This window comes from Erinaceus europaeus, chromosome 6, assembly GCF_950295315.1.
Source record: "Erinaceus europaeus chromosome 6, mEriEur2.1, whole genome shotgun sequence".
NCBI lineage: Eukaryota > Metazoa > Chordata > Mammalia > Eulipotyphla > Erinaceidae > Erinaceus > Erinaceus europaeus.
In genome coordinates, this window is record NC_080167.1 from 4,756,917 (window position 1) to 4,775,261 (window position 18,345).

Here is an 18,345-nt window from a genome sequence, read left to right on the forward strand (position 1 = left end):
AGCTTTTCCTCTCACCTCTTTATTCCCCCAAAGCCCTTGGCTGCACCCTGGAGGACTCCGATCCAGTCTGAGCCCCCATCCTGGGCTACAAGGTCTAAGGGAGGGGCCAGCCCCCAGGCTTTCCGAAAGAGCAGGCAGTGCCGGCTCCAGCAGAGGGCGTCCGTGTGTGTGTGTGTGTGTGTGTGTGTGTGTGTGTGTGTGTTGGGGGGTTTTGGGGGTGTGTGTCAAGAAGGCCACGGGATAAGGTGGAGGGAGAGGCACCTCAATCCAGGACACCCCTGCACTGGAGGGTCTGGGGAGCTGAAGGCCGAGGCCCAAGCAGGTGGGTCTGTGGAACCCCCTTGGGCCCCCACCCCTGCAGCTTCCACGGCACCACTGCTGGTGATCTCCCAGAAGTCCCTGCGGCCCAGCGGAGTCCAGGCAGGGTCTCAGAGGCCGCCGAGGGCCCGGCGGACGGGGGCATCCAGGGCGGCGGCCGAGTGGGCAGACACACCGGGGGCGCCCACACTGGTCTCCCAGCAGTCGAAGCCACAGCCACTCAGTGCCTGCTTGGCGGCTTCAACATCCTGCGGCTCCAGATCTGAGGGTGGGGTGGGGAGCAGCGGGTCACCAGTGGCACCCCACTTCTTTGGGGGCATTCTGGGGTTGGCAGTGGGGCCCAATAGGGCTGGGCTGGAATGCTGGGTCCTGGGCCCTCCCCGTGGGGGCGGGGGTTTGATGCAGCAACAGTCACAGACACACAGCAGCCACGGGACCCCAGAAAGTACATCCCTGCCCCCAGGGGATGATGGGCTCATCCTGACCACTGCCCAGGCTCACTGGGGCTGGCGGGGCTGGCGGGAGCCTTAGGGGCCCTCAGGGGAAAGGACAGAGGAGGAAGAGGAGGCGTGGAAGGCGGAGGGCAGCAGGGGAGAGTCCTGACTTCCAACCCGCGTGTCTCCAAGTCTGTCACCTGGCCTTGCTCTGTCCTCAAGGAAACCCTTCATCTAGTAGCAATAGGTGAGGCTGACAGAGTCCAGGAGCTCAGCCCCCAGCAGGCTCCCTCCCTCCCTGCTTTTCTCCTTGAACCTGGCAGCCATCTGGTGAGGGGCTGCCACAGAGGCAGACGGAGGCCCAGAGAGGTTGATGACGCCCCCAAAGACACAGCAGCGCCAGGAGCCCGCAAGGAGGTGCCAAGCAGAACCTCTGCCCCAGGGTAGCCACCCCGTGTCCATCCTCCAGCCCCCACACCTGGCAACTCTGTACCCCCAGACCCCGTCACCCATGTGCCCCCAGACCTGGCCTGAGGAGGGTGATGCCGCAGCCGCCGCCTCCCGCACCGGTCAGCTTGCTGTGCAGCCCCCGCACCTGCGTCACCTGGCACAGCTGGTCCAGCGAGGCATGGCCCACGCCCAGGGCGTTGAGATGGTGCTGGTTCATGTCGATGAGCTCCTAGGGGAGAGCGCTGTCTGTCCCCAGCTGCTCCCTCTACCCCGCAGCTGGGGAGTGGGAGGGCTCACGGCACCCTCACACTGGGCACTGCCAGAGAGGAGGCATGGAGCACACAGGCGGGGCTGGACCCGCTGGGAAGTGGCTTCAGAGGCAGTGCCCAGAGGGTGAGAACTCATAGGGAAGGCAAGGGGAGAGGGGAGCGCCTCACACGTGAGTGACACCCGGTGGCCTCCCTGGGCCAATCTTGGCTTTACCACCAGGGTGACCTCTGGGGCTTGGTGCCGGCACTATGAATCTACGATCCAGGGGCCTCTCCCTCCCCCCCACCCCTGCCCTTTACTTTGTTGTTATTATTGTCATTTGATAGGAAAAAGATTGAGAGGAGAGGGAAATAGAGAGGAAGACAGAGACACCTGCAGACCTGCTTCACCACTTGGGATGCGTCCCCCCTGCAGGTGGGGAGCAGGGACTCAAACCCAGGTCCGGGCACATAGTGACATTTGCTTTCAACCTGATGCATCACTGCCCGGGCCCCTGGGCGAACCTTTTCATCCTATGTCTTTAGAGAGGAGGGGAGACAGTGAGGCAGAGACAGAGACAGACAGGAGAGACACCATCTCACTGTTCCACCTCCAAATGAGTGCTGTCCCTGGTGATCCCATGTGGTACTGGGGATCAAACCCAGGGATTCACTCATAGTAAGGCATGTGCTCTACCCTCTGAGCTATCTCCTGGCCCTGGAGAGCACTTTATTTATTTATTTAGTTAGTTTTCAAAGCAGAGCCTTGCTCAGTTCTGGCTTCTGGTGGTGCTGGGGACTGAACTTAGAACTGTGCTGCCCCAGGCATGAGAGTCTGTGCAGAACCACGCTGCTACCTCTCCAGCCCCGGAGTGGTTTCTAGCTGCACTGGACTCCTGGCTCCACCTGTTACTACAGCTGTTTGCCTCTGGCTTCTGAGTGAGGAGCCAGTGAATCCCTTTTCCACCCCGGCCTGGCCGGGATGGGTTTCTGCCATCTGCTGAGGCCCCGAGTTAACAGCCTCCACAGGGCCACAGGTCCAGACTTCCAGGGGAGGATGGGCGGGGGCTCAGAAGGAGCTGATGCCCAGGTGTCAGGCGTGAGGCAGCGCGGAGTCCCCTCCCCCAAGGACTGATGGAGACCCGGCCAGACCAGCAGCTCCAGCCCCCAGCAGCACCCACGGTTCGAGCCTTGTGTGCTCGGAGGTGCTTGGCCCAGACCCACGGGCACGGGCAGCCTCCACGGAGGACAAGGAGGGAGGCCACGTGTCCTTGGTGAGGACCTTCTCCCTGGACTCACAATGGGGAGAGGGGCAGAGTGTCCACCTCATGTCTGCAGGACCGAGTGAGGAGCGTCCCTCAGCTCAGGATGGGACAAGTGCCCAGCCGACTGCTCTGACACCACAGCCTCTGGACAGATGGGAAACCGAGGCCAAGGGCGGCTCTCCTGCAGGCTCTGCAGCGCTGGGGCAGGCCAGGTGGCTGCTAGATTGTTCCGGCAGTCAGCAGCTGTTTGGCAGTGCCTGCTGCGTGCCAGGCACAGGGCCCACTGGGCCAAGTGCTCTGCCAGATGCTACATCACGTCCAGGGCTTCATCCCACCTCACAGAAGGGGACCAACTGAGGCTCAGAGTCGCTGGACAAGAAGGTCCGTGTCTCCCCACCTCCCCAATACACTCAGGGCATTTCTGTCCCATTTTTTTGCCCTGGGGGACCTGGAGTATGCCAGGGCTGCCAATCAGTGTGCCAGCAAGAGGGGTCAGCCCGCTGGCACCCCCAAGTGCTATGACAAACAGGCAGACAAGGGTCGCCCGCCAGCGGGCCCCGAGGGCTGTAGGGAAGAGAACGCTTCTGGGGTGGGGGGGCCCTCTGCGCCCTAGCGCCAGGTGTCACTGCTGAAGCAGGTCCCAGACACCTGTCACGTTCTGATCCCAAGCGTGTCAGGATGGCAATGACAGGCCGTGACACGGGAGGACAGCCTCAGTGTGTCTCTGAGGCTGTGCTGAGCCAAAAATGCCCGCATGCTGTCTCATCAGTGAGCTGCTGTCCTGGCCCAGCCCTGGGGAAGCCCGCAGCCCCCCACCCTCCTTGGTGCGTGGAGCCCGGCCTGAGCCCCCTGCCTGACGCTCAGCAGCTGGAACAGCTACGGGAAGCCTCTCTCTCTGCCCCGGGTTGTAAAAGGGGTGTGGCAGCCCTAGCTCCAGGGCGCTGGTCCAGATGAGAAGTCGTTTATGTTCTGACTGCGGGACGATGGCTGCCATTCACTGGAGACCGCCAGGCTCAGGCCGGCAGGGTACCTGTGGCAGCTTCACGTCAGGCAGCAGCGAGGACTGTGGAGAAATGGGGGGCCCTGGCGTCTCTGAGAGGGCCCCCTTGACACCATCCACTCACATGTACTGGAGACACACCCCCCGCCCAGGGGCTGTTCCGGGTCTGCTCACACTCGTCAGCCATAGGCACCCTATCTGGGGGTGGGCTGGGCTCCCTGGCTGACCCAGCCGGGGGTACACAGGGTGCTGTGCTGTGTGTCACCCTCGGGGCCTCCCTGCACGGGTGGGGCAAGGTCCAGACCCGGCCTGGGCTCAGCCTCGCCCGTCACCAAGGGCAGGAGGTGCTTAGGGGCACAGCACCCACCTTCCACAACTGACACCTGGGTCTGCCCCCGGCATCACTGGGAGCTCCAGAGACAAGAGCCGGGAGACTCCATGGAAGGTGCACTGCTCCTCTATCAGAACGTGAGCTATGCAGCTGTGTGGCTCGGGGGCTGCTCCCAGGTCAGTACAAGAGGTGGGACTGTGCGGAGGGGGCGCTGAGCTCACACTGACAGCAGGTCAGCTTTAGAAGACATCAGATCTGGAAGGGATGGGTAGTCACCCAGTGAACACACGCAGTTAGTGACACAGGAGAGAAGGACTAGGGCATGGCTCAGTAGGCAGAGTACACGCCTCACCACGCGTGAGGAGTCCCAGGCCCTGGCTCCACATGAGGACACCACAGGCAGACAGCACCAAGGGGAGCTCCAAGCACAGTGGCGCAGGGCAGTGGCGTCTCCGTAAGGGCAGAGGACTTAAATGACTGGGGCAGGGAGACCCTTGAGTCTGCCCTGTGCCACATACAAAAAGCTCCTGGCTCCAGGGACCCCAGTGCCAGCTGTATCCTGGTCTCCCTAGGGATGTGGCCCTCAACCTGGCACCACCCTCAGCACCGCCTGCTTGGCCTTTGGATAAATGCTCCCAATCACCGGCAAGAGGCTCCGAGTGCAGGCGTGCCTGGGTGCAGGCTGACCTGTGGTGGGCCCCAGGACTGTGCTCTGGTGTTGGGAGCCCCCGCCCGCCCTGGACCCTCTTACCTCCAGCATGAGATAGTGCTCAGCCGCTGGGGCAGCCACCATGTCCTCCAGCACCTGCTGGCACTGCAGGGAGATGGCATCGATGGAGGCCAGCAGAGGCGCCACGATCTTGGGGAACTGGAGGTAGAGGGAGGAGGGCTGTGAGGCCTCAGGGAGAGGTGGACTGTGCCAGCCGTGGGGCCTAGGGACACTGGGGGAAGACGCCTGCCGCCCCTAGGAAGCCCCCTCCCCAACAAAGTGGAGGCACTGTGGCAGTCCCCTGCCCCCCACCCCCAGCACCTCCTTCTGTGCCCGAGCCGCGTGTCTCCCCGAGGGCTAGCACCCCTGCCCGGCCTGCACCCCGCCCCCACCAGGCAGAGAGAGAGTCCAGCCCTGCACCCAAGCCCCGGGGATGAGCTGCACCTTGAGCAGCCGGCCCTGGACTCTGGCCACCAGCGCCTTGGTGCTGCGAGGGACCTTGGTGTTGGTCAGCAGGATCTGCAGGGTCGGCAGCCTGCAGTGTGGGGGGACCACGGTGAGCTCTGGGCAGCAGCCCCCCAACTCCACACCACCCCAGCCAGAGGAGGAAGAGGAAGCCGAGGAGGGGGCATCACTGGCTCTCTGGGCAGGGGCTGGGGCGGGGGCGGGGGTTAGAGCGCAAAGCAGCGTCGGGAGATGGCTCAGTAGTCGGAGCAGGCCTGAGCACACCCGAGGCCCTGGCAGCAACGTGGACAACACCAAAGGGATGGGGGGCGGTGCTGTGGGGTCTCCCCCACCGCGGCAGAACAAAACACTGAGCTGGGGAGGGGCTCAGCAGCGCCGCAGCACCGAGGTCACACCTTCAAAGGTGTGACCTTCAAAGGTGTGGCACCCAGCGCCACACCTTCAAAGTAGAGCTGGGACTGAGAGAGAGCAGAAGGGGGAGCTGAGAGGAGGGGCCAGGGCAGTGGAAGGCGGTGACACAGGGGAGCAGGGAGCCAGTACCCAGGCAATGGGTGGGGTGACTCACTGGAGAGGTCTCCCGGCACTCAGCCCACTCTGGCTCTGCCTCCACGGTGCCCAGACCAGTCCTCCCAGTGGGATACCAGATGCGATTCGAGGGAGGCCGCCTGGGAGCCCAGTGACAGCAAAGGCCCGGCTGACTGCCAGATGAACCCGCTGTCCTCCCTGTCCTCTGAGGCCCCAACCCCCAAAGCCACAGTCCCACTCATGCTTGTGGTCAGCTGTGTTCGGGGACTTGGCTGCCACTCCTGGTCACCCTACACGGCCTGTGAAAGCCTGCAGACCTAAGGGCACAGGCTGGACAATACAGCTGGAGATGCCATCCCCAGCCCTCCTGTCCCTGACCCTCTATCCCCAGCCCTCCTGTCCCCGGCCCTCCTATCGCTGACCCTGTCCCCAAGCCTCTGTCCCCAGCCCTCCTGTCCCTGACCCTCTATCTCCAGCCCCCTGTCCCTGGCTCTCCATGCCTGGCCCTCCATCCCCAGCCCCTCTGAGTCAGGCTAGAGGTGGCGACTGGGGGCCGCTCCATCTCACTGCCCACAAGCCGGTGAGATGAGTATTGATCCCTGGCCATGGTGGCTGGCTCGCCCTTTATTTCTAACTTTATAAAAGATGAGTGTTCTGTTGACTGTTCTCTCCCTGTGGAAACACACCGTTCCTCAAAGGGCAGGGTTCCAGGAGGCCGTGTCCTGAGCCGCTTGGCAAACAATGCATTTGTCCAGGGAGCAGAGCAGGCGTAGGCCAGGGCCGCCGGCTAAAATGCCAGGGATTAAGTCGCCAGGGATTAAGACGCCGGGGATTGACGTGAACTGACTCCACCCCCATGCGGCTCAGAGCCGGCAGGTCAGCCGCTCTGTGCCCCCTCTGCTGGGCAGTGAGTCAGTGGACGACACCCAGCCTCCTCAGATGAGCCCTCTGCCAGTGGGCCTGCCAACCCCACAGACCCCAGGTCACTATGCCCTTCTGGGACCGCCCCTAGGGTAGTGCCTTCTGAGTGAGCTCTCTCCTCACTGCCCTCCCTGGGTGTCCAAGCCACTCAGACACCCCGGAGTCACTCTGGCCTTGCAACCACAAAACCTTTACACAACTGTTCCTCTGCCGGGCCGCCCTCGTCCCCCCCACCCTGCCTGGGGAGCGGCCTCATGGGTGTGACTCCAGCCACTCCAGAGAGGGGTGCAGACTCAGAGCACAGCCTGCAGGCTTCGGCCAGGTGGGCCCACCCCCAAAACGGCCCAGACTCATCTGCTCCCTGCCCCAGCGACCAAAGGGGACGGAGAAGAGCTGGTGTTCCTCACCACCACCCAGGGAGGGGGAGCGGGGACACCCGGCACGGGCCAAGCCACAGAGGACCGCTGGGGCCAGGCTCACCTCTTCAGGGCTGTGATCGTCCCCTGCTGGTACCGCAACGCACCTCCTGCGGAGGAGAGGGGAGGGGAGAGCCGCCATCAGAGCTAGAGGGTGCCTCTCCACGCAATCCACTGACTCCATTCACCCAGCCGCCACGATGGGAAGAATTTAAAAACAGGTACTGCAGGTGGTGGACCTGGTCCAGCATGTACTCTCCCATGCTCAAGGACCTGGGTTCAAGCCCCTGATCCCCACCTGTAGAGGGGAAGCTTCAAGAGTGGTGAAGCAGTGCTGCATGTGTCTCCCTTTTCTCTCCCTTCCCCTCTCAATGTCTCTCTGTCCCATCAGATGAAAGAAAAGGAAAAGATTAGAAAAAAAACGGGGGGGGGGGTAATGGAGTGGGGAGTGGCACCTTTAGTACAGTGTGCATGCTACAACACAGAAGGACTCCGGTTCAAGCCCTGGTCCCCTCCTGCAGGGGGAAGCTTCACTAGTAGCAAAGCAATGCTGTAGGTCTCTCTTTCTCTCTCTCTCTCTCTTCCTCCAAGGTTATCTCTGGGGCTTAGTGCCTTCCCTATAAATCCACTGCTCCTGGTGGCCATCTTTTCCATTTTATTGGATAGGACAGAGAGAAATGGAGAGAAGAGGGGAAGACCGAGAGGAGAAGAGAAAGACACCTGCAGACCTGCTTCACCGCCTGTGAAGTGACCCTCCTGCAAGTGGGGATCCGAGGGCTCGAACCAGGATCCATGCGTGGGTTCTTGAGCTTTGTACTATGTGTACTTAACCTGGTGCATCACTGCCCGGCCCATATCTTTCTATCTTCCCTTCCCCTCTCATTTTTTTCCCTCTCTCTACTAAATAAATAGATACATAAAAGTGTTTTTAAAAACTAAAAGGAATTTAGAAACAGTGTAGGGCAGAGGGGAGACAGCATAATGGTTCTGCAAAGAGACTCTTGCCTGAGGCTCCAAAGACCCAGGTTCAAGCCCCTATACCACCATAAGCCAGACCTGAACAGTGCTGTGGTAAAAAAGAAAGAAGGAAGGAAGGAAGGAAGGAAGGAAGGAAAGAAGGAAAGAAAAAAGGAAGGAAGGAAAGGAAGAAAGAAAGAAAGGGAGAGAGAAAGAGTGAAAGAAAGGCAGGTCACCAGGTTGCAAAAATTTTCCCACCTGCAGGGGAAAAGCTTCACGAGCGGTGGAGCAGGGCTGCAGGTGTCTGTCTCTCTCCCTAGCTCCCCCTTCTTCTCAATTTCTGGCTGTCTCTATCCAATACATAAATGAAGGTGATAAACAACTGAAAATAAAGGAGTGTAGAGGTGACTCAGGGGTAAAGGACACATTCCTGACACACCAAGTCTCCCCGTCACGAAAGTCAGTAAACAGGAGCTCGGCGATGGCACAGCAGGCAGAGCGCACACACTGCCGTGCTGAAGGACCTGGGTTTGAGCCCTGGTCCCAGCCCACAGGGGGGTGCTGCAGGAGCAGAGGAACAATGCTGCAGGTGCCCCTTCTCTATCCCCCTCCTATCTTTTGTCTCCTGCCCTCTGTCAAAAAGGAGCTCTGGAGAGAGAAGGGCGGCCAGGCGGGGGCACCTACCCCAGGTGCTGACAGCGTTGTCCACTCCCGAGGGGTTCCCGTGGATCACCCGCTCGCCCCGGAGCGCCCAGGTGTTGATCAGCTCCAGGTGCTCCGAGGCCCACCTGAGGAGGCCAGAAACTTGTCACGGGTGCGGGGGTCCCGCTGGGCCTGCCGGAGACGCCGAGGCCTGGGAGACTCGCCAAGTGGAAGCAGCAGCCTGGCAGCCCTCTGCTCACAGCACTGGCTTTGCGGTCAGGGCGCCGGGGCCTCTGGACACCTTGGCACACTGTGAGTGGAGTGGCTGCCTGTCTCTAACAGCTTCCCCGGTGAAGAGGCCAGGCGAGCCCTGCCTTCACGGCTGTGGACAGGCCCAGGGAGGCCAGGGGAGCCCAGGCACTGCCACCTCTGCCAGTACCTCTCTGTGCCCTGCCCATCTTCTGGGGAGCAGTCACCCACTGCTAATGTCCCTCATCCACCACAGGTGTGTGGAATGCCAGCCAAGTGCCAGCAACATGTCCACCGTCACAGACCCCACACGAGCCTGTCTCAAAGCCGAGCTGTGACCACGCCCACCCCATCCCTCACCCAGGGCCAGTGAGCCGGTGGCAGGCAGCACACAGGACTGGGAGGGGGCTCAGCAGGTAGGGTACATGCTTTGCTGTTCACAAAGCCCTGGGTTCAAGTCCCAGCACAGGAGAGTAGCAGAGATGGCAGCAGGGGAACCACCCTCGGATCAGGGAGCACAAGAAGTCATACTTACCTGCCGACGGTCTCCCCATCCCTCAGTGGGTTTGGGGTGATCCCACAGGCTGTCAGGAGGCCGGCGGCCAGGCACACGGAGTAGGCGGCGCTGGAGCCCAGGCCGGCCCCTGTGGGCAGCTGGGACCACACAGTGACATCCAGGCTGGGTAGGGGCCTGCAGGGGGCAGTGTCTGACTCCTCAGAAGAGGCACGGGAAGGGGGAGCCCCATGTCGAGTCAGTGGCCAAGGTACAGGGTGGGACCCGGCAGGGAGACTTGCTGTGTGACCGGACTTTGTGAAGTCCCCAAGGCACGGACCACGGCAAATCATGGCGAGTCAACCAGAGCACAGGGAGCAGATGCAGTGCGGCACCGGAGTGCTTCCTAACACGCACCCCCGGGCCCCTGCCATTTCTCGGACCCGCTCTCTGCTCCCACACAAACCAGGCTCTTCCTCAGACAGCCCATCGCGGGATATGCCAGCCGCCCCGCCCCGCCCCGCCCCACCCTTTCCAGCTGACACGACCTCAAGGTGTAGTCCCCCAGGAGAGCTGGCGTCCCCAGGATCAGGAGTGGGAGGGGACAGGTCGGGACAATGGCGTCGCCGTGGGCTCGCACCTCTGCTTCTGGGAGATGGACAGGTACAGGTAGAGGAAGGCCAGCAGGGCCATGTGCTCGTGGTGGCCGCTGTCATCGGTGAGGCCCACCACCTCCTTCAGCTTCTGCACCTGCTCAGCCGTGGGTGCAGCGGAGTGCCCTTGCTCTGCCACACAGGAAAAAAGCACAGGGACGGCGAGTGGTCCTCAGGGTTGCAGAGGGCGGCGGGCGTGAGGGAGTCTGGAGGGACGAGGGCCCGGGTGCTGTGTGGCCTTGGGCACGTGACTGCACCTCTCTGTAATGCGCACGTGCCAGGGGCTGGGAGGCGCCTTGGCAGTGAAGCACGGAATCGACAGGTCTGAGGTCCTGAGTTCCATCCCCGGCACCACATATGCCTGTCATCCTAGTGCTCTCTTTCTCACTGATTTAGAAAAGATAAATTAATTTTTCTGTAGAGCTGGGGCCTCATGCTCGATTTCACCGATGCCTGGCCACCTTTTCATTCCAAGAGACAGAAAGAAGGAGGAGAGAAGAGACGTCACAGGCCCTGAGCTCCCGGTGCCAGGCGGCCCTGGGCCTCAGACCTGGGTTGCACATGTGGCAAGACATGTGTCCTACCTGATGAGCCATCTCTCTGGCCCTAAATGAAAAAGCTTCCAAAAAAAAAAAATTGAAAAAGAAAAAGGAAGCATGGGTGGGGAAGACAGCATAATGATTCTGAAAAAAACTTTCCTGTCTGAAGCCCCAGACTTCCAGGTTCAATCCCTAGCAGCACAACAAACCAGGAGTGGGCAGTATGTTAAAGGAAGAAAGAAAAATACAGGAAAAGGAAAGGGGGGTGGGGGGAGGGGGAGTGGATACTGTAGCCCAAGAGGCGGCACAGTGGATAAAGCACCAGATTCTCAAGTATGAGGCCCCGAGTTCAGGCCCTGGTAGCACATATACCAGGATGATGCTTTTTCTCTCCCCCATCACCATCTCTCATTGATAAATTTAAAAATATACGTATTTTTGGTGTATTGCATCAAAGTAAAAGACTCTGGGTTCAGGTCCTGGAACATGATGGCAGAAGAGGACCTAGAGGGGGTTGAATTGTTATGTGGAAATGTTACACATGTACAAACTATTGTATTTTACTGTAAACCATTAATCCCCCAGTAAAGAAATTTTTTAAAAAAATCTTTTTAAAAAAGGTGTGGGCAGTGGTGCACCCAGTTTACTGTGTGCAAGGACCCAGGTTCAAGCTTCTGGTTTCCACCTGCATGGGTGAAGTTTCACCAACAATGGAGGAGATGTGTTGCAGGAGTCTCTCTCTACCTCCCTCTCCACTCTCAACTTCTCTCTGTCCTATGAAATGAAATAAAAGAAAGAAGGGAGATAAGAAGGAAGAAAGAAAAGTTGGATACTAACTCCAGGCCTGGGTTTAACCTCAGTTACCCAAAACTGGTTTCAAAGGCAGCAGCGTCAACTTACTGGCAAACACAATGAGCCTGCCTGGGCAGGAGTTGCCAGAGGGTGTGGTTCCTCTCTTGAGAGGCCGAACAAGTCTGACCAGCTGGCCTTCCAGAGGCTGGGGACCATACTGAGCTGGTTGTTGCCGCTGGGGGAAGACGGGGAAGACGGGGAAGACGGGGAAGACGGGGAAGAGGGGAAAGAAGGGGGCGAGGGGGGAGAAGGGGAAAGAGGAGCTTTTTTATATTTAGTTTTAAATTTCTTTTTTTTTTTTTTTAATACTTATTTTATTTATTTATTCCCTTTTGTTGCCCTTGTTGTTTTATTGTTGTAGTTATTATTGTTGTCGTCGTTGTTGGATAGGACAGAGAGAAATGGAGAGAGGAGGGGAAGACAGAGAGGAGGAGAGAAAGACAGACACCTGCAGACCTGCTTCACCGCCTGTGAAGCGACTCCCCTGCAGGTGGGGAGCCGGGGTTCGAACCGGGATCCTTATGCCGGTCCTTGTGCTTTGTGCCACCTGCGCTTAACCCGCTGCGCTACAGCCCGGCTCCCCAGTTTTAAATTTCTGATAGAGAAGTCAACAGAGATGGAAAAGAGACAGAGAGAGAGAGGAGACTTCACAGCAAGGTTCACCATCTGTAGATCTTCCCCACAGCCATCCATGATGGTGGGGCCGGGACTCAAGCTGTGGCTGCCTCCCTGGAGGTGACTAGTCACGGGGCCGGGAGGATGTGTCTCTTCAGAGTCTCTCTGGGTGTGTGCATCCTTCCTCACCCTGCTCAGACATGCTGTTTTTCATATAGTTTTCACTCAACAGCAAGCAGGCCATTGAGTGATCCAGCCAACACAATCCCAGCACTTTGTTTTGTTTTGTTTGTTTTGTTTTTGAGGTGTTCTAAGTGCAGGCCGGGAGGTGACGCTGTGGGCCAAGAGCCGGACTCTCAAGCATGAGGTCCTGCGTTCCACCCCCAACACTGCGCGTACCAGAGTGAGATTCTCCATGTTAATAAGTAAATCTGTCACACCTAGGGACATCTAGTCTTTGACAAGGTGCCCAGTCTATTACCTGGGGAAAGCAGAGTCTATTCAACAAATGGTGTTGGAAAAAACGGGTTGAAAAATGTAGAAGAATGAAACTGAACCGTATATTTCACCAAACACAAAAGTAAATTCCAGTGGATTGAGGACTTGGATATTAGACCACAAACTATCAGATACTTAGAGAAAAATATTGGCAGAACTCTTTTCCGCATAAATCTTAAAGACATCTTCAATGAAACAAATCTAATTACAAAGAAGACTAAGGCAAGTATAAACCTATGGGACTACATCAAATTAAAAAGCGTCTTCACAGCTAAAAAAGTCTACTACCCAAACCAAGAGACCCCTCACAGAATGGGAGATCTTTACATGCTATACATCAGACAAAAGGCTAATAACCAGAATATATAAAGAACTTGCAAATCTCAACAACAATAAAACAAATAGCCCCATGCAAAAATGGGGGAAGGACTTGGACAGAATATTCACCACAGAAGAGATCCAAAAGGCCAAGAAACACAGGAAAAAATGCTCCAAGTCTCTGATTGTCAGAGAAATGCAAATAAAGACAACAATGAGATACCACTTCACTCCTGTGAGAATGTCCTACATCAGAAAAGGGAACAGCAGCAAATGCTGGAGAGGGTGTGGGGTCAAAGGAACCCTCCTACACTGCTGGTGGGAATGTAAACTGGTCCAACCTCTGTAGAGAACAGTCTGGAGAACTCTCAGAAGGCTAGAAATGGACCTACCCTATGACCCTGCAATTCCTCTCCTGGGGGTGGATCCTAAGGAACCCAAAACACCCATCCAAAAAGATCTGTGTACACATATGTTCTTGGCAGCACAATTTGTAATAGCCAAAACCTGGAAGCAACCCAGGTGTCCAACAACAGATGAGTGGCTGAGCAAGTTGTGGTCTATATACACAATGGAATACTACTCAGCTGTAAAAAATGGTGACTTCACCGTTTTCAGCCAATCTGGGATGGACCTTGAAAAGTTCATGTTGAGTGAAATAAGTCAGAAACAGAAGGATGAATATGGGATGATCTCACTCTCGGGCAGAAGTTGAAAAACAAGATCAGAAAAGAAAACACAAGTAGAACCTGAACTGGAGTTGGCGTATTGCACCAAAGTAAAAGACTCTGGGGTGTGTGGGTGGGGAGAATACAGGTCCAAGAAGGATGACAGAGGACCTAGTGGGGGTTGTATTGTTATATGAAAAACTGGGAAATGTTGTGCATGTACAAACTATTGTATTTACTGTTGAGTTTAAGACATTAATTCCCCAATAAAGAAATTTTTTTAAAAAAGTAGATCTGTAAGACATGTAATAAATTATGAGGTTAGGGAGGGTGATAAAGGAACAAATCAGTGAGGTTGATTTATAGGGCGAGGAAAGAAAACACCCCCAGTGGGCCGGGAGGTGGTGCAGTGGTAAAGCTTTGGGCTCTCAAGCATGAGGTCCTAAGTTCGATCCCCAGCAGCACATGTGCCAGAGTGATGTCTGGTTCTTTCTCTCTCCTCTTATCTTTCTCATAAATAAATAAAATCTTAAAAAAGAGAGAAATAGAGAAGGAAAGAAAGAAAGAAAGAAAGAAAGAAAGAAAGAAAGAAAGAAAGAAAGAAAGAAGACACCCCCATAGTGGCTGTGCCCGCTGGTGCGTGGCAGGACCGACCACGCAGCTGACCCTCCTCTGTTTAAGTGCGGGGCACTCCCGTATCCGCTCTTCCTCCCGCACTCACCCAGAAAACTCGTGTCCAGCAGCTGGAGCCTGGCCACCTCCCAGGCCCGCTGGAGGCCAATGTTTGGTAAGTTGAGGCATACCTTCCCATTGCTGCTGGTCTGGAGCCTGAGAAATGTCCTCAAGTTCAAGGCCACAGCCAGGGCTACCTGTAGAATAAAGGCCGAATGCAAGTTAGCCTGGGAGTGGTGAGGGGCCCAGTTCCTGAAGTCGCTGTGACCGTGCTGGGAGCAGATATGAGCTCACAGGTGCCCCGCTCATGCCCTCAGCACATGCCACCTTGGCACACTATCCTCTATACCTGGGCACAGCTGCTTCCAATAGTTAGGAGCCGCTTTCCCGTGCAGGACCCCAGAGGGTCTCAGCACCCAGAGTGGCATGCCCACAAGCAGCGTGTTTTCAGAGCTATGGAAGCCGAGAACAGAGTCAAGAGGACGGAGGAAAGCTGAGCGCTGTGTTCACTCCCAGCCCCACCGAGGTCACGGGGACCTTCCTCAACTTACCAGCCCCTGCTAAGCCCCAGCTTCTGTCTCTGTAAGAGGTGGATAACTGGGAGTCGAGCGGTAGTGCAGCGGGTTAAGCGCACGTGGCACAAAGCACAAGGACCGGCGTAAGGATCGCTGTTCGAGCCCCCGGCTCCCCACCTGCAGGGGAGTCGCTTCACAGGCGGTGAAGCAGGTCTGCAGGTGTCTGTCTTTCTCTCCCCCTCTCTGTCTTCCCCTCCTCTCTTCATTTCTCTCTCTCCTACCCAACAACAACGACATCAATAACAACAATAATAACTACAAAAATAAAACAACAAAGACAACAAAAGTGAATGAATAAATAAATAAATAAATAAATAAAAAGATGTGGATACCTTAAGCTTAGCTGTGGAGGGCAGCTTCCAGAGTTGAGATCGAGAAGTTTTTTTTTTTTTTTATTCCCTTTTGTTGCCCTTGTTGTAGTTATTATTGATGTCGTTGTTGGATAGGACAGAGAGAAATGGAGAGAGGAGGGGAAGACAGAGAGGGGGAGAGAAAGACAGACACCTGCAGACCTGCTTCACTGCCTGTGACGGGACCTGCCTACAGGTGGGGAGCCGGGGGCTCCAACCGGGATCCTGACACCAGTCCTTGAGCTTAACGCCACCTGCGCTTAACCCGCTGTGCTACAGCCCGACTCCCGATCGAGAAGATTTTAAACTCTCTACTGGACCCAACTCATTTTCCTGTCTTCTAAGTGTGGGAGATAGCTCACCCAGTGTGGTATGTACCTCACTGTGTGTGAGGTCCTGGGTTCAAGCCCCAGCACCACACAAGAAGCCCATACATGGCACTGGAGGTACTCCATGGGTGGTGTCACTCCCCTCTCTCTCTCTTTCCATTTCACTCCTCCCCCAAAATAAAAGAATAAAAAAACTGGTCAGTGGTCCAGGAGATGGCGCAGTGGATTAAGCATTGGACTCTCAAGCATGAGGTTCTGAGTTCAATTCCTGGCAACACATGTACCAGAGTGGTTCTTCCTCTCTTCCTATCTTTCTCATGAATAAATAAGTAAAATCTTAAAAAAAAAAAAATTTAGAACTGTCTACTTTAAAAAAAAAATTGGTCAGAGACACCACTCAGTAACATCATGTACTTATAAGGCCCCACATTCATTCCCTGCCCAGCCGTATGTCTCTGGTCGTCTTTGTTACCCGCCCGTGAAGCTAGCCCGGCCAGCTGGAGCCACCGAATTTTAACAACACCCTGTATAAAAGACAGAAAGAGAGAAAGACTTTCATGCTTGAGACTCTAAAGCTCCAGGTTCAATCCCCAGCACCACCAGTGCTCTACGCTCTCTCTCTCTCTGTGTGTTTCTTTCTCTCTCATTAATGTAAATAAATAAAATAGTTGGAGGAGGAAAAATTAGCAAACAAGCATTGGAGTGCCCCAGAGCTCAGTCTGAAAGTCTCTTCTCAGGGAGTCGGGTGGTGGTGCAGAGGGTTAAGCGCAGGTGGTGCAAAGCGCAGGGACCGGCGTAAGGATCCCGGTTCGAGCCCCCGGCTCCCCACCTGCAAGGGAGTCACTTCACAAGCATTGAAGCAGGTCTGCAGTGTCTATCTTTCTCTCCCCCTCTCTGTCTTCCCCTCCTCTCTCCATTTCTCTGTCCTATCCAACAATGACATCAATAACAACAACAACAATAACTACAGCAATAAAAAAAACAACAGGGGCAACATAAGGGAATAAATAAATAAATATTTTTAAAAAATTAATGAGACAAAAAAGAAAAAGAAAGTCTCTTCTCCACTGAATCTCACTCCAGCCAGGGGGCTTCCCATCTCCTCTCTGTGCCTCTCTTGCTGAGGGAGGGCAGAGGAATTCCTCCGTGGGTGTAACACCTCTGCTTTTTTTTTTTTCGTTTTCTCTGCTTTCTTTTCTTTTCTTTTTTTACTTTAATTTCTTTATTGGGGAATTCATGTTTTACATTCGACAGTAAATACAACAGTTTGTACATGTGTCACATTTCCCAGTTTTCCATATAACAGTACGTCCCCCACTAGGTCCTCTCCACCTTTGTTTTCTTTGTCTGGCTGTGAAGAAACTGACTGGTCTCTTGGATCTGCTCCCAGCTCTGCCTGGAGGCTTCCTCTGAACCTCCTCGGGGCTCCTACGGGGGATCAGTGATGCCCAGTGCCCACCTTGCCATGGACCACAGCATGCTCTCCGTGAAGAATCACCTTCCCTGGAGCAGACACCAGCAGGGCTCCGGGCAGCATGGCTCCTGCAGCTCCTGCAAGGGAAACCCAGAGTGTGGGAGGGTCCCAGGGTATTAGAGAAAGCCTAAGCAAGCCCCTCATTACAAGTAAGGCTGCTACCACCTAGCACATGCTACCTGCCCAAAGGCCCCGCAGTGCAGATGAGCAGACATATCGGAAGAACCTAGGTTCCAACCCCAGTTCTTCCCCTCCTGGGGTGTGTGTGTGTGTGTGTGTGTTAATATAGCAAATTATTTTAAATGGCCATGAGCCCTGGTTTCCTAACGATCCTTACTCCAACAGGTGGTCGGAAAGCGTAAACGGTAGCTGTCTCGGTGGCAGTGGGTTGCTGGGAAGGCTTCAGAAAATCGGATGAGGGCAGCACCCTCACCGCTCAGCTCCTGCTAACGACCGCTGGTTCTGTTCTCGGCTCCAGCTTTTCTTACTACTCTTAAATGTAGAATTATTAAGTGCTCAGGCACCAGGGGGGAAAAAAAAAATTACAAAGAAAACTTTGTTGGACACCCAGGCTGCTCCCAGTGTGTCTGGGTTATGAACATCCTGCTGGCAGGTCCCGTGTGGTCCCCAAAAGCGACAATCTCTCCAGCTCAGAGTTCTAGCAAGTTGCTTCCCGAGTCTCCGGGAGTGCTGTTGTGGTTTTATAGAAGGAAGGAAGGAAGGGAGGGAGGGAGTGAGGGAGGGAGGAAGGAAGGAAGGAATGGAGGAAGGAAAGAAAGGGGAAGGGAAGAAGAGGAAGAAGAAGAAATGCAACATGAAGAAGAGGGAAGAAGAAGGAGGAGAAGGAGGAAGAAGAAATGCAACATGACCTCCCGCCTGGGGCTCTAGGAGGAAGAGCTGACAGCAACGAGCCGGGAGTCGCGCTGCCAGCTCGCTACACCGTCCTCCACGGTCCCTCAAGGGGGAAACTGGAGTCTCAGAGCGGGGAACCTACGGTTTACGCAGATGTCCCTGTCGCCGGCGCCTCACAGTTAGGGACACCGAGCCAGGGAAGGTGGTGCCGGCTGCTCTTCGGCTTGGACCGCGTCCTCCGACTCGGCGGCCGCCCGTCTCTCAAACCAGCCTCGGCCGACGCGCGCCCTGCGCCGAGGGGGGACGGTGGACTCCATCCCTTAACCGCAGTCCCGGAGGAGGCGGCCATGTCCTCCCGCCCAGCCAATGAGAACACGCGAGCCGCGACCCTCTTCACCTATTGGCTGAATCTTTGGCCAATTACTGTTGGGACCCGACCCACGGGGGTTCCCCGCCCCTAAGCCAATAGGAAACGAGTTCTGGGAAGGCCCCGCCCTGAGGCGAGAGGCACAGACCAATGGGAAGTG

General features: G+C 56.1%; 1 protein-coding gene across 1 annotated transcript; it reads right to left on the bottom strand.

Moving 5' to 3' along the window:
• Positions 1 to 18,169, bottom strand: MVK (mevalonate kinase). Its single transcript, XM_007525246.3, is given in 12 exon segments — positions 1 to 481; positions 483 to 580; positions 1,278 to 1,431; positions 4,798 to 4,914; positions 5,200 to 5,290; positions 7,147 to 7,192; positions 8,724 to 8,827; positions 9,466 to 9,621; positions 10,064 to 10,208; positions 14,288 to 14,435; positions 16,952 to 17,043; positions 17,961 to 18,169. Coding segments are annotated over 11 exon segments (1,356 nt in total). The 5' UTR covers positions 17,030 to 17,043; positions 17,961 to 18,169; the 3' UTR covers positions 1 to 262.
• Positions 18,170 to 18,345: the final 176 nt, after the last annotated feature.